The sequence below is a fragment of the Oculina patagonica genome, chromosome 4, assembly GCF_052425735.1.
Source record: "Oculina patagonica isolate OP01 chromosome 4, crgOcupat, whole genome shotgun sequence".
Lineage (NCBI taxonomy): Eukaryota > Metazoa > Cnidaria > Anthozoa > Scleractinia > Oculinidae > Oculina > Oculina patagonica.
In genome coordinates this window covers 22684378-22700510 of record NC_135761.1, presented here as the reverse complement: position 1 = coordinate 22700510, position 16133 = coordinate 22684378, and the positions used below count along the sequence as shown (strand labels likewise).

Genomic DNA, 16133 nt, shown 5'->3' with positions numbered 1-16133 from the left:
CCAAAGAGATATTTTTCATGTAGTTTGGTATACTGCTTTGTGCTGTATCGATTAATAGGGCGTATAACCCAATGTCCCACTAAACTTTTTGGCGTACATTTAGCCTCTGTGGGTATTTAGTTCTTGCTTTTATACTTTTTTTTCTAGCCTCTGTGGGTTTTTAGTTCTTATATATAAGAATGTACTAAAACAGTGGATAGCGTTGTTGGAGCGCGTTGATTGACTTCTCAAACATGGGATATCCTTTACTGTTCACCTCCGTCTCTTGACCGAGCAATTCGCGTGCGAAAACGGTAATCGTTGACAGGAATTAATGAGTAAAAGTAATCCTATTTGGGTTATATTGTCTTACTGTTTTAGTATATTCGCGACTCGTTAAGTTTCCACAATTAGCCACCGACATTGAGGTGAATAGTTGTTAACTACTGTACTTTTTTCCTTGAATGTTGCAGTTGTTTATCGATGCCGGTGTAGAATAAATCTCCTTTCCGACGCAGTCATCTTAAATGCTGTAAATAAAGAAAACCTCTTAAGAAACGCCCTTCTACACAATCCAAAACGAGGTCAGTATACAATATTAAAAGTTATGTCTGATGTTTAACTGGAATCAGTTGTTAAGCGCTGAACTAGCTGCGTGCTTTGTTTAAACGCTTCAGGATTGTTTGAAGTCTCATTTTTTTTAAAAAAAGTCCAAAGTAGGCTTAACTTATTGCTAAGCTTATCTTACCGCTTAGTCAAGACAACGTTAAGTGAGGGGGTTGTAATTGGGTCCTCTTTCGCGGCACTTTGCAAGATGGCCACAAAAGCATGTTTTATGACAATTTTTAACTCAATTGTCGCCTCACAATACAATACAATACAGTAGTCGTTTAATGTGTCATACACTTAGCAATAAGGTGTGACGTTGCAGAAATGTCACACCAGCTAGTTTACAGGTATTCCACCTAAATTAGTTAAGAAAAAATAAAAATAAAAATAATGATAATAAGTGAATAAATAAATAAATAAAAATATATAAGGCAGGATGATGAGATAAAATCTAAAGTAATAATTATGTATACAATATGCTGTACAATAAATGAGTCGATACTACTAAAATTAGGTTAAAAGGCCCGAAAGGTCAATTTTCATTATACTATTTTTTAAGGCCTTAAGAGATCTGTTGGTTCCGTACGAATCTGGAAGTAAGTTCCACAGCTTTGGCGCTAGGCAACGCCACGATTTGTAGGTGGTGGTGTTGACCCTTGGCTGTTTCAGGATGTCGGTTCCTCTCAGATCGTATCTGGCGTCTCTAAAATCCAATAACTTTTTAATGCTCTTGGGAGCGTGATCGTTATTAATTGCTTTAAAAACCGTACAAACTATTTTTGCGTCTTTGACTTAACAATGAGGGTAATCCTATCTTATTGAGCAATTCATGGTAATGCGTTTGTTTTTCATTAAAAACGAATCGGAGGGCACGTTCGTTAACTTTTTCCAGTTTTGCAGTGGCACTTTTACTGCAGAAGTGCCAGGTCTCTGAGCAGTAGTTAAAGTGGGGAATAATGAATGCAAAATAGATGTTCTTTCTTGTTTCAAATGGGAGTATCTTCTTCATGCGCTTGAGTACGGCAACTTGCTGAGAGACTTTTCCGCATACTTTGGCTACATGCTTGTCAAATTTTAGTTTATCGTCTACTGTCACTCCTAGCATATCAAACTCTTCGGTAATTGGGATTTCAGTGTTTTCGCAGTAGAATCGAGGCTTGATCTGCGTCTTTCCCATCACGATTGCTTGGTATTTTGCTGGGTATTTTGCTGGGTTCACGGGTTCTAAATCGCGATTCACGGGCTACACAGTAGCAAAACAAAATCATGTTTTACGACAATTTTTAACTCAATTCTCGCTTCACGGGTTCTAAATCGCGATTCACGGGCTACACAGTAGCAAAACACGTTTCACGAGGAAGAACTAGCCACTTCATGTTTCACGCCTAAAAACTGGCAAATTACAGCTTAAGAAAACACGCTCGACCCCCCTCGTAACCCGGCTTCCAGACTATCCTTGTATTTAGTTTGTCGTGGTAAACTCCGCGGTTACAGGAAACCATAGCTTCGGGTGACTACTGTCAGTCGAATGTCGTCAGTTTCTGTTTGCAGGGTCAAAGAACTGGCAAAATATGTTCGATATAACGATGTTACGTTATATCGGGTTTCTTTTTCATATATTTTACTATTACTGGGGCGAAAAATATGGTTCGTTATACCAAGGCCGTCGTTATGTACAGTTTTCATTGTATCGAGTTCTAGGTGTCTGTATACTTGCACTTCTGTACCACCCTTTGGGTGCCTTTTTACCCAACATACTCATCAAATAAAGTATGTATGTATGTACCTTTTAAGGGTAAGACGTTGTTGATAGTAGCCAGTATTGTTGTCAATATATTCAGCCGGGTCCTAGTACTGAGAACTATCAATGACGTGTACTTGTGAACTGGTGCACTAATTAAATAATAGAGTGTTTCTGTCGACGAACTGTTGGCTAATAGTTTCCCCGCGAAAATTGATGATCTTAAAACAAATATTAGCCCGAGAATTCACGGACAAGTACTATCTATCCGGGTATTTTCGTCGGACGGGCACTATGGGCTTATAGTTTCTCTCCTCTGTTGAACACTATTGCGTCACGTGATCGATTTAAACCAATCAGAATCGGATAAATTGTCGAGGTGAACTATAACCTATAACAGACACCAATAAACTGATGTCATCTGGGTCTCAATGACGCATTCATAAAGCGGGAGGTGGGGGGATATTCGAGACTAAAAGAGATTTCTTCCCGTTTGTAATGCAGCGTTGACAGTGAAACAGAACACAGATGTGCTCATTTTGTTTACTTATTTTAATTATGTTTCTTTTTATAACGCACGTGGCTGGCTACAACAACATGAGGAATACATATGTCTGTCAACTGATTGGTGTGTTTTTTAGAATAGCTGATGTGTACAGCTAGCGGAAGAACTATCTGCAATTTTTGCGCTATTTTTAATTTAATTTTCAAGAATTGAAAGCTTGTTCTTATTACGTTATGCTAATAGAATTGCTTATTAAAACACACGTTTAAAATTTCTCTTAAGAAAATTTGGACTCCTTGGTTTATAAACGCCAAAAAAGAGACGTTTGTCATTGATATACTGAAAAAAGCAAACTTTACAAAAACGTAAACATACACGTTTACACGTTAAAAACTTCTATTAAACTTCTATTAGACATATGTATTGGACTCCTTGGTTCCTAAACGCCAAAAAAGACGTTTGTCATTGATATAATGAAATAAAAGCGAGCTTTAGAAAACCGTACTTAAATTAAGATAGTTTACAAAACAGTCGTCGTTTTTTGTTGCATATTGGTGCCCATTTTGTAACAATAAGGAAACTACGCTGAACTTTTGAAAGCCAAGGTCATGCGCTTGTCTAGCCCATTTTTATTCTCTGGTTTCTATAAAAGGTAAAGTCGTTTTTTGGTCTTCCTCTTCTCTGTTAATTCCGTAAAAATGCGAAGTACTTAATCAGGAGTTCGTCGTTGCATATTATAGGACGCATCACCTAAGTTATTTTTACTGCTAAGGTTTTGGTTGATTCACTGATGTACTCTTTTCTCCAATCTTAGTCATTTTCTGTTTTCACACACTTTCACTTGCCTTACAGTTCATTGTTCTTCCTTTCGTCACAATGGTTTTGCAGACTCGAGACTTCGTTGACGCGCTTTACCGTTCTATTTGTGCTGTTTGCCCTTACGGTTTTCTGGACAGCAGTTGGAAGAATATGGCGGGAGGTGAGATACCATCACCAGACAGGCTCCAGAATGACTGTGGTGGCGCTCTTCTTGTGTAACACGCGGTGCGCAGTGAATTGTGTAAGAAAGTTAGTAGGTTTTAGTTCTCAATTTCTTCTTAGTTGACTGTTAATTTGTTATGTTGATTGAGAAGCCCGGTTATGTCCTGTATCTTCACATTTCCTCGTCGTACTCGTCCATAGCTGCACACTGGCTACACCCTTCACTTCCAACAGTGACGTCTTCTCCATCGCGCACAATAAACCTCATGCAGTACACGTGACGCTGTCCACAGCATTTCCACACGCCTCTATTAAAGCCTGGAAAGTTCTCGAGGTCCTTTGGTTCCTCTGGAGAGAGAATCGGGAGGGTCACTTCTTTCCTCAACAAACTGACGATTCTTTCAAGCCAGTCGAGCTTTAGAGCTTCGTTGTCTCCTTGAAGAAATGAATCAAACCCACTGCGAACTAACTGCAGTCGTGACTCACCGATGCTTGAAAACGACGTATGGTGCTTGATGGCTTGGCTCTGAGCCTCCAAAATCAAAGAGAAGAGAAAGATCTTTCTTGCGTGTTCACGAACTTGATTTAGAGTTTTTAAATCCAATTGAGGTTTCTCAAGGTACTCTCCAATGTTGTTCAAGGCTTCTTTGCAAGTGCTTGAGTATTCTTTCATCTCTTGCTGCTGTTGTGTCACTGCTTGGTCGCTTGTCACATTTTGTAACAAGCGATACGCCTCTACAACCTGCTGCATAATGAGAAGGTGGTTTTTAAGGGTAAATATTAACGGAATTTTGCGCACATGCAAAAGATGCAAGGAGTTAGGACGCCATGCTCCATAGGTCTTGATCATGTTGACTAGGTCTCGTGGAAACTTGTTCATCTCCAAGTACTGATTTCCAGACTTGCCACTGACAGAGTAAGCCGCTTCATTTACGAGCTCCTTTATTCGTTTCTTTACATCTTCAATGTTCGCCAGAGTCCTTTTGACGAGATTTCCATAACGATAGCTGAATGTAATCGGTGTTGAGCATCTGGGGCATATCATGAGTTGAACATCACTACCCAGTTCACGCAGCATCCATGCATCCATGTCTTGAACCCTTATGATGTGACCACAGTCGAAAAGTTGCAGATATTTTGTGGGTTCTGCTTGGGTTCCACGTCTATCAGCTAACATGGAAGAAAGTTTTTTAGGATGACAAACGGCACACAAAGTGGGGCAGTTTTCTCCACACAAACCAATGCATGGATGGCGGCAAGGAAGATTTTTGGGACAAGGTGCATTACAGCGCGGGCGGTCGCATTCTTCTCCACAAAGGTTATTACACTGATAATGAGGGCAACTCCAATTACATGGTTGTTTGCACGGTTTACATGACTGTGAGCAGCTCTCTTGGCATTTCCCATGAGGGCAACGTCGTCCGCATTGTCTGTCACAAGGTGGGCAAGGCTCGCTGCATATTGCTTTACAACGGTGCGAACAAACGAGCAATCGACCACATGGGTGTTGGCACAGTTCATGTGAACCCCTTTGATGGCAATCATCACATGTCCCAGAACACTGATGACCACATGGCAGCTGCGTTTCACATTCCATAGGGCATTGTACATCATCAACAGAGAAGCTGCAAGGCATTTTAATCTTATGACCACATAAGAGGGTTTTCCCCACAGCTACTTCGCAGGGATAAATAGAGCAATCTTGTCCGCAGACCCCTTTACAAATGTGTTTGCATGAGCTCTTTCGACGCCGACAGGGAGCAGTGCAGGTAGCAGCACTTCTTTGAAAGCAGTGAAGTGGTTCCGTGTGACCGCAAGGAAAACGTTTCTCTACTCTTCGCATGCACTTCATCCTTCCACAGTCCTGACTACAAAGCCCCGGACACGGGTGACCACAATCAAGGTTTCTGTCGCACAGCTCCTGGCATGTTACCGTTCCGGGATCGTCACTGCAAGCCATTTTGAAGGAGTGCTTTCCTGCGCAATCGAGGTACTTGAAAACCATCTTTCGACATTTGTACCAACTGCAGTCCTCGTAGCATTTTCCAGGGCATTTGTGACCGCAAGACAAATTCCACTTGCATTTATTTTCACAGATATTCTGGGACACATCGTCAGAGCAAACACAAGTGACTTCGTGGTATCCACAGGCTAGCTTCTGTTTAACTGTGACAGCACATTTTAAGCTAGCGCAGTCTGTGCCACATTTTTCTGGGCAGGGGTGTTGACATGGTAGAAGTCGTTCACAAGGAGCATCACAGAATTCTTCTTCTGGTTGATCTGAACACTTCATCTCCTTTTCATGACCACAGGATAATTTTGTCGTCACCTTTGTATCACATGTTTCACCTTGCAGTCCACCTTGCGCTCTGGAGCATGTTACGATCTTATTGTGTTCACAGGGAAGGATGACTTCAACTTCCTTCTTACAACAATACTCCTCAGGATTTCTGTAACACGGAAGAGTTACTTCGTGTTCACATGGCAGTTTTCGTTTCATCTTAACCAAACAGGAAACACCCTGCAAGTCTTCTGTTACAGTGGAACAGATAAGGGACTTCGTATGTCCACATCCCAGTTTCACTTTTGCTATCTTATTACAGTAGTACTCTTCAGGATTTTTGTGACAGGGAAGTGTGACTACATGTTTACAACGAAGTTCTCTCTCTACCATCTCGTTGCACTTGACATTTTCTCTGCCCGCCTTTTCAACATGGCAGACCAATGACTTTTCGTGACCACACGATAGACGAACCTCGATTCTTTTGTTGCATTTGTACGTTTCTGGATTTACATGACAGGCTAACGTCGTCACGTGATCACATGGTAACGTTCTGGCAACAGGCTCCTTGCATGGCTGAGCTTCACAGTTGTTGCTGCATTTGTCTTGACAAAGATGTCCACAGTCTCTTACTCTCTCACATGGTCTTTTACATCTCGGTGCAGTTGGATCAACGTGACAGGGCATCTCAATGCTGTGTCCACATGTAGGAATCGTCATTGTAATCGCTACCATGCATTCACCACAGGAAAAACCAAAGTGGCACCGTCGCTGGCACGCATGCCCCCGCTCGCACTTCTTTTGACACAATTCTCTACAGTGAGTTTCGTGGCACAGGCGGCCGCATACAGATGAGCACTGATGTCCACAATCCAGCTGTTTTTGGCATGGTGCGTAACAAACAGCATCTTGTGGGTCAAGGTAGCAAGGAACAGTTTGTTGGTGGCCGCATGGAAGAATCTTGTACACGGTGCTTTCACATTTTTGCTCTCTACAATCTTCATAACAAATGCCAGGGCAAACGTGTCCACAGTCCAATACTCTTTCACATCTCTCAGTACACAGGAGTGAGTTTTTGATACGACAAAAAGCCCATTTTCGATGCCCACACTTCAGCTCAACTTCAATTTTGGTGTTACATTGACAGGGTTCTGAACATCTTTTTGAGCAAGTATGGCCGCAGTCCAGGTCTTTAGTGCAATTTCTGTCACACTGACTGTAAACCTTGGGATCTTTGAAACAGGGCATACATTTTTCATGTTCACATGGGAGAGTTTTCCTGCATTCAACCATGCAACGTTGTGTACATACGTTTCCACACAAATCTTGGCAAAGGTGACCACATGGGAGGGTTTTCTCACACTTGACTCGACAGAGGAAATTTGCCGGGTCAGTACTGCACTGGACTCGTTGTTCATGACCACACCGAGGGATCGTCTTAAGAACAAGCTGATAGCACTTGGGGCATTTACTTGGATAATGGCACCTTAGTTGACACTGGTGTTCGTTAGGGCAGCTTATGAAGCAAATTTTGGAACATTGTTCATCCTTGTGAACGGAGTCGGAAACATGGCACAGCCTGTCACAAGCATGACCGCAATTAAGACGGTCTCCACAAGGCTTTTTGCATCCACCAGATTTATCAAAGTCACCTGAACATCGCACATTGGTCACATTTTTATGTTTCTTGCAAACAAGTTGTAGGATCTCGCCAATAGCGTTCTTGGTTTGGAGGTAATCACATATCTCTTTCCATAGCTTGCACTGGCTTTTCAACAGGCTGAAGTTTCCAATGCAGTAAAATCCCTGGCGTGCTCTGGACAGCGCAACACAGATTCTGTTAGACTCACTTAGAAAACCAATTCGATGTTCTGAGTTGCTTCGAACCAATGAAAGAAGAATTATGTCATTTTCTTCACCTTGAAAGTTGTCCACTGCACAAACTCTGACTCCCCCAAATAATCGTTTCGGCATCTTCTCTTGGAGAAGTAATAACTGACCGGTGTACATGGTAAGAATTGTAATTTGGCTTCGACTGTATCCTTGAAGCAGAAGATAGCTGCAAAAAGCTACCAAGAAGTCTGCCTCGTGAGGATTAGAGTAACTCTGCAGTCCGCCCACCATGATCTCAGGCTTGGAATGATCGATGAAGAACAGATTGTGCGCCATGCCAGCAATGTCTCCAAATTCGCATACTGACTCATGGTCCACGATTTCATGGTCGTAGATTCTTTTAGTCAGTGCAGCAATCTCGGGGCGCATACGGTGCTGAATACACAAACGTTTACAATCCATGCTGTTCATTACCATTCTCTCGAAGAGCGAGATTGCCAGGTTGTATTTCTGGGCTAGTTCGTAGACTGTTGCTTTTGGACGGAGTTGCTTGTGGTCTCCAATGAGGATTGTATGCTTTGTATCCTTCGCAAGAGAAGTAATGATGTGGGCTTCCATTACTTCAGCTGCTTCCTCGATGACAACGACTTTGGGAGCTACTCTCTGAAGCACTGAGTGATATCGAGCTGCACCGCTGGTTGTCATGCCAACAACGGTTGCACGACGTATAACCTCTTGCTCTTCTTCAAATCTGACTGTCTCTAGTCTATGGCAAAGTTCTTCATATTCCTGTTCACCTCTTTGAATCTCTGTCCTGTAGCGTTCACGATAGCTCTCCACCCAGAAAAGGTACAACCGAAGTCGATCCGAAGGGGATAAAAGCCAAATGTTGTCAACGGACATTGCTTCGTCAGCAGTCATCGTCGTTTCTTTTTCCAGTTCCGGTTTTAAGGACTTTATATCAGCTATGATTTTAATTTTCCTGTTTTTTCGCTTGTTTTTCTTCTTGTTTTTCTTCGAGGACTTTGTTTGGGCAGTACTTTCCTGATTTGTTTCCACTTGAGTGCTTTCCTTCCTGTCTTTGGTATTCTCATTTGTTTTTTGCTGCCATGGAAATGTTTTTCCCTTCTTCCTGTACGTTACAGTTTGCCATCCCTCTTCTTGGTCATTGAGTGGCTCTTCTCCGTCTTGTTTCTTACTGGCTAGGTCATCTGACCGTTTCGACATGACCGGCAGGAAATCTTCATCTCCGTGTATGCATCTTTGATTTTCGATCAGGTCAGCTTCTTTTTCTATTGTGATGGTCTCCTCGAAAGCTTCACCAGCAGCTTCCATGTCTTCATAACTGTTTTCCTTCACGTTGTCAGATTCTGACATCTGTTTGACGTCTTCAACGTCATCTAACTCCTCTAGAGATTTAGAAACTGTGGCGTCTTCTACGCAAGAATTGATTTGAGAAGATTCTAGCTTGCTCCTTTGTTGTCTGGGGAGGTCTCTGGGAACGGTGCTGTCAACAGGTGTTTCTATTAAGTCCTCCTGAGATAAATAAAGACGCTTAGTTGCTACGTTCGACGCGTCTTTCGGAGAAGGTGTTTCAGCATGGGTCACTTCCCTGCTTTCATTTGTGTGTGCCAGAGAATTGTTACCTTTCCCTTCATTGCCTTCATGTGGCGCTGCTAACGAAGCAACATCATAGAATACTTCATCATCGTCTTCACCTTCTCTACTGCCTGGTGAAATTGATCCACCTTGCCTGTCTCCCGCGAGGTCTTCTTTTTTAGCCTTTGCAGAGCGTCGGTTGAAAGAGTCCATCTGCTTGTTGTTGCATAACCACAATTTGAAAGTGTTGCCTGGAGTTCGGCACTCGGTTTCCGCGTTGGGAGGGAAAATGGCACTGTACAGTTGCTCTGCATGTTCAGAATTCAGCAGCTCCTCTAAATCGTCGAATTCCAAAAGGACTGCGTCTGCTTTCGAAAGTAACTCCTTCCACTCTCTCGTTTCCCAGACTTTGTTGTTTATCATATCACTAATTTCTTTTCGCCTTTCATGCATCCTGAACTCTCTAGTAAATAGTTTCAGATTACAGCTTTCTAGTTTCGGGCTTTTGCATCTTCCACCAACACGAATGATCTGCTCTCTGGGTAGAAATTCTAATACTTTTTCCAAGAACTGATCTAGGGCGTGATTTGTGTAACAGACCATAAGCATTGGCGAGATTTCATCAGGGTCCCAAGCCTCTCTGTTCTCCAGCAAGCATCGTACAATCTTGGCTCCAACATACGTTTTGCCCGTTCCTGGAGGGCCCTGGATGACAGAAAACTCCGTTGTAACTGCTGTTTTTAAGGCCTCAAGCTGGGAGTTGTTGAGGGGAAGTGTCTCAACAGAGGGCCAGGCTTCGGGCTGCAGGACAGGCACACTACTGGCTTCCATTGAATCTGGAACATCCAAAGCCAAGCTTAGATCATAACATACTGGCTCTTCAGAATCTTCGCGCCTTAGATATTCAGGTGGATCGACATCTTCACTACATTCAACCAGATATTTCTTGAATGGCATGGTGGTTTCATCCAATTCCTTCAGTCCTTTTAGAACATGGCGATAGGCTTCGTAGTAGGCAGGCGACTCAACCATTAGGTACTCGCATTTCCGATTTTCAATCCCAAAGACATCTTGCTCCTCGATGAATCGAATGTCAATTTTACCAATTTTCAGTTCGTCTGGATCTCGGTTGGCAACCGTTGCAAAAAGAATCGTTTCGAAGTTGTCTTTAGAAAGACAAAGAAATGAACCAAAAATAAGTCGTTTTGAATGGGCCCATTTTCTGGTATCGAACCTGGATACATCAAATTGCACTTCATAAATGATTCCAGACGGCGTGAATTTCTTGCCGACGATACGTGCTCCTGGATAATTTTTCATTAACTGATTGCGCTGTCTTCTAGGTACGTTGTTGACAATTTCGGGGATACCTTCCCTGAGTGGCTCAAGAAAGTCTTCTCTAAGCAACCGAAATTGTACATCAAGGTAATGTTCGGCATCTTCATATCTCCCCTTTAATATGTTCTTACGTAGGTAAGGCCTTTCTTGAGTTGTAATTTCTTTGTTTGTTGGACAAACCGGCATGTCTCTAAAATCGTTTGGCGGTTTTTGCCCCGCCTTGTTAATGTAGCGTTTGCCATGCTTTTGCCTTTCGGCTCTAATGATGTCATCTCTGGCCTGCTTAAAAGCTTCTAACTCTTTCCGTACCTCATCCTTTCTGTCGATGTTTAACTGGTCCAAGGCTCGTTTCAACTGATCGTAAGGCAGGTCAGCATACGAACTAGGCAAGTGCCTCAAATACCTCTTGAATACTTTGATTAGCCACTCAATGAGACATCGTTGGGAATCGGCATCAGTCAGGGCCGTTGACCCTTGAACGCGATCAAGCAGACGTGGAATCTTCTCGCTCAAGAACAGGGAACCTTTCAGTGCAGCTAGAATCTTGTTTGTGCCCTCGCTTGGTGGTGCATTGCAAGCAATTGCCAAAGTGCAAGTAAGGTCGAAGATGAATTCATCGCTGTTGTGCTCCTCCTCTGGTGATCGTAGAAAGAACTTGAGACGAGGCATGCTCTCATTTAACGTGTCGACCAACTCAGTCGTGTCCATCTGTTTTAACGTTTTTAGATCTAGCGAAATACATTTTCCATGGAATACTGGACGAGCAGGATGATGTGTTTTGTGCTTTGGATAAGGTCTCCCTGGTCGTTGCTCTTGATTTTTATCTGTGTTAGAAGAAATGAATATTCATGCATAAATCGTTTTTCAGTGTACGTTCAAATGTAAACAGTCATTTTTTCAGGGGATAAACTCCCGTCTATGAGTACAGAACGAAGCCGCGATTTGCCTGTGTAAAGTTACTTAGCAAAGTGGTATATTTTCGCATGGTGCCATCCTGACATACTTGGGCTTTTTGTTATAAGGCAATAAAATAGGAAACGTACAGGGTTCGTACACTTTTTCAGGCCAAAAATTCAAGGACTTTTCAAGTACTTTCCAGGACCCTTGTTGGAAATTTCAAGGACTTTTTTACATGAAATGTACCCCAAATCAACGGTTGATGTGCTTGCTGAAGAACTAACAAAATCGCTTATTTTGGCGGTCTTCTCATTGCCTTGAAGCCTTTCCATTAAAAAAATCAAGGACTTTCAAGGACCGAAAACCAATTTCTAGGTTTTTCAAGGCCTTGAATTTTTATTTTGAGATTCAAGGACTTTCAAGGCGTGTGCGAACCCTGAACGTATAAGGAGCGGAACTTTGAAGATTTGCCAAACTGGTATTTGTCACTTATACTATACTCACCTGAGGGTTTTCCTCTGCCATTTGACGACCCCACTTGGCGCTCACTCGATGCTCCTCTTCCGCGGCCTCTTTGAGGCTGCTTCTTGTGTTTGTTGAAATTGACATCTAAAATAAAACACAAGTTCTTATTAACATCATCATCTTTGTGGTGATTTAAAAGGTAAACATCTAAGATGAGACGAAACTATGATATAAATTCTTTAACGTTTGCTCGGCTTGCCTTATTTAAAAACATGTCTACTACAATATTGGACATCTTGAGGATATCTGAAAGAAGTCTGCATAAATTACTTACCTGCACTTTTATCAGCTGAAGTTCCTTGTCCTCCTTGTGATGGCGAAAGTTGATTTCCAGCTCCTGTTTTCTTTCGTGCTCTTCTCCGATTTGCTGTGGTATCTGCAAAAATTGTGTGGAGCGTTTGCTTATTTTCTCGTATATCTACCAAATACAAATTATAGTGTTTATTTTTGCCATGGTTAGCGCGTTGATACCTTGCGCATTATACGGATTGACGTGTCCTGGGTTCCCCGCCTGCACTCGTGCTCTAGTTTAGGACAGAAACTTTATTCAGCACAGTGCCTCTCTCCATTTAGGAGCCAGCGAACTGCCAGAACAACCAGCTGACAAAATACTTTGTGAGAACCTGCTTAAAAGAAACATCTCATGCAAGGGGAGAAGCAATACTTCTAGTCGCTTTATGCATGAAGCCAATCCCTGGGATTGTAATATTAGTTATTAGATACCTCTGTATTTTCAACCTAACAACGACTTATTTTTTTAAAAAAAAAAAAAAAAAAAAAATAAAAAAAAAATACAAATAAAATGCTCGTGTTATGGCACCTTTGTACACCACGTTTGATAGGTTATGTTACCTTATTTCTGAAACTAATCGATTGTCCACAATAATTTTTGTTACGGTCAACAATAACACCTACCTTGCCCAGCTTCCTCTCTGTCACGAAATGGCGGCTTAGATCCGCCCTGTTTACCTTCCCTTTGCTTTCTTGTCCATTGCCCTTTACGGTAACTCCTGTTGTTCTTTGGATTGCCATCTTCAATAAAAAAACACACACGGTTAAGTGTACTTCGCTTTTGTCGTGTCCCCATAAAAACCTCTAAAAAGTTCACGCTCTTTTTTCCTTTCTTTCCGTACAAAACAAAAGCAACAAGATGCCTATTCACTTGCCAACACCCTGTTGAATTTATCAATGGGTACATTTGAGGGCTACGCGACATAAGCTTTAGCAACTATACACCTGAGCCACAAGAGAGAAATAGAAACTTCTTTGCAGAGTGGTTGCGAACGGAATATCAAGGTTCTATCCTGAAATCGAGTGGGGCATGGGATTTTCCTTTTATCTTTAAAAGTTACTGGTTTACCTGATTTCTCATCAGCAGATGTTCCACATGCACCTTTTGATTCAGACTGAACTCCTTGTCTTCCTGTCGGTGGTTTTTCATGTGTTTCTTCGTGACTTTGTTTCGACGATTCTTCCCATTCTAACATGACAAACAGGAAGCTCTTCAAGTCAACCAGTTTAGCGAACTTGGTCTATCTCTCTTCTTCATCCCGACTCTCCTCTGGGAGAATAGGGCCATCAACTTGGTCTATGTTCCGACACTATTTCCTCGTTGATTGTCATGAATTTGCAATTCAATTATTGGCCTATCAAGCTTGGAGATCATAATTAAAGCAGTAGACTCGAATTCTGATTTATCTCGCCTTCTTATTTTGATTTTATCAGAATGAAGCCATACGTAAACAGCAATGGAAAAAGAGAACTTGAAGGATTTCTCTTCAGATAATAAAAATGCGTTTTACACCAATTTGGTCTACATATGTTTACAGAGTGACTAGCCAAACAGGACCAAACAAATTCTTCACAAATTGATCAATAGTGTCTGCATGTAACACAAAAAAAATGGCACAAAATTATTGCTTTTGAAGAATGCAGCTGGTGTAGACCCACAATTTGTGTTTAATAGTTAACATGCACGGTTTTCACTCCCTATTTTGCACAGATTTTGTCCGGTGGCCTTGGTTGGAGTAGTCGCAATGTAAGCTTGCCATTTCGGAAATCCGTTTCGATCCTCACCGATGTTAACCATCCTTAATTTTACCTCTGGTGTTTTTCCCCTTTTCTAAACTACAGTGGAATCCCGAAATCGAGGGTTTCTTCGATTTGAAGGTGTTTTAAAATATGCAAATACTCATGCCATGTCTCCTTTTAAAATTATAACTTAAACTTTATTTGCACAAAGTCAAAAAAGATAGCCGACACAAAATTTCATGAACCTGATTTTAAGAGTGTAAATATATATGTGCTTTAGAATGTAAGGCATCAGTTTTTAAAAGTAGTAAGTACTGCTTGTATTTAGTAAAGTGCAGTTACCCGACCCGTGATTTCCTCATTAAGTGAATATGTACTTACCTTTAGAATCAACTCGCCGTTTACCCTTCCGCGGGGGCATCGTACTGGGTGGAGAAATGTAATAATTATGTAACATATTGAAAACATTGGCGAAAATTCAAATTATTGATTGTTATAGTAATAATGGGACCCTCACGGCGATTCGAGGAGAAGCGTACAAAATGATCTTTTCAGGACATGATTTTGCTGTGTGCAATCGAGTGCATGCAAGATTAAGCATCTTCAATCTCTCTAATCTCACTGAGTCATCCATCAGTTTAAATTAGAATGAATTCATGACGTTCGACTCTTATTCTCACAGTTCCTCAGCTAGCTGCTTCATGAATACGTTGATACTTCTAGGCTTTCGGCTTCGATCTAGCTGCAGTTTCAGATCTGCTGTAAAACGAGTAACACTGTAGTAGCGAAATGTTAATGTCAGGATTGTTCGAAATTCTTTAGTTGATGAAGCAGACGATTGTCAGTATACAAGACCAAACCACCTTCGAATATTACATAAATTGTGTCTTTTATCACATACAAAACATTGGCGAACAATCACGCCCATTCTCGATCGATTTGAGATTTGGAATACTAAAATGTGTGTATTAACTGTAAAACGAACTTAAATTGACTCCCTCGCCGCAAACCTGTTCGATCCCACCGAGATAAATAGTAATTGTTCGTTTTGTGCGAACTGCGGAAAGGAATATCGTATGAATTTCCAGGCTAAAAAGCTGCATGTGGAAACAAGGAAGTGTCTGCGCCTACCTGTGTACGAACCCAGCGAATCCGAGAAAGATGAAATCTTCTTCTTTCTAAGTAACAGGTTCTTTGTGAAAAGTGAATCACTAAAAATGTTTACCAGTCGATTAAATCAGAGATGAACATTTTCCTTTTCCAAGAATGTAACTGTTGCTCCCGATTCCTAGAAAGATTCGGTATTGTCTCAATGACATTGATGTCATTCATAATCTTTCTCGGAAAAATGGATATGATGTGGATGAATGGAATAGACCGTGGACTCAAGGACAGTGAAAAGTGGAATGCTATGCGTGTCCTTGTAGATTTTATCACGTTAGAAATAGAATATTGTTTTGATATCGTTTTAAGAATGGTGGAACCTTATCAGGTTTGAGACTTGGCAATGGACTTATTAAGTCTAAAAATAAACGATACAATATATTATAGTCATGATAAATTTAATGTGCGTCCAAACTAACAAGTTTTAAAAAGCGAAAAACATTAAGTTGATTTTGTCACCCAAAAAATTGTTGACTTCTGGGCGCGTTACAAAGCTTGGTTACCTTTCATCTCTGCCATAATCACAATCGATCCAGTCCCATTTTTAGTTGTCGGTTGCTTGTCATTAATTATACTGTTACGTTTTGTGGCTTGAAATGTATCAGCCCTTAAAGGAGATAAGCATTTTCAGCCAATAAATTGGGACCTAA

General features: G+C 41.4%; 1 protein-coding gene across 2 annotated transcripts; it reads right to left on the bottom strand.

Moving 5' to 3' along the window:
* Positions 1–2858: 2858 nt before the first annotated feature.
* Positions 2859–15637, bottom strand: LOC144651634 (uncharacterized). Of its 2 annotated transcripts, none has more exons than XM_078511573.1 (7): positions 15451–15637; positions 14701–14744; positions 13649–13768; positions 13204–13320; positions 12580–12664; positions 12268–12374; positions 2859–11690 (listed from the first exon to the last, which is right to left on the bottom strand). In XM_078511573.1, exons 2-7 carry the CDS (start codon positions 14738–14740, stop codon positions 3988–3990), a joined length of 8172 nt encoding a protein of 2723 aa, XP_078367699.1. In that variant the 5' UTR covers positions 14741–14744; positions 15451–15637; the 3' UTR covers positions 2859–3987. The 2 variants fall into 2 exon arrangements, with proteins under 2 accessions (XP_078367699.1, XP_078367697.1); XM_078511571.1 differs by having other exon boundaries at positions 12268–12372; positions 12563–12664; positions 15451–15636.
* Between the last annotated feature and the right edge of the window lie 496 nt (positions 15638–16133).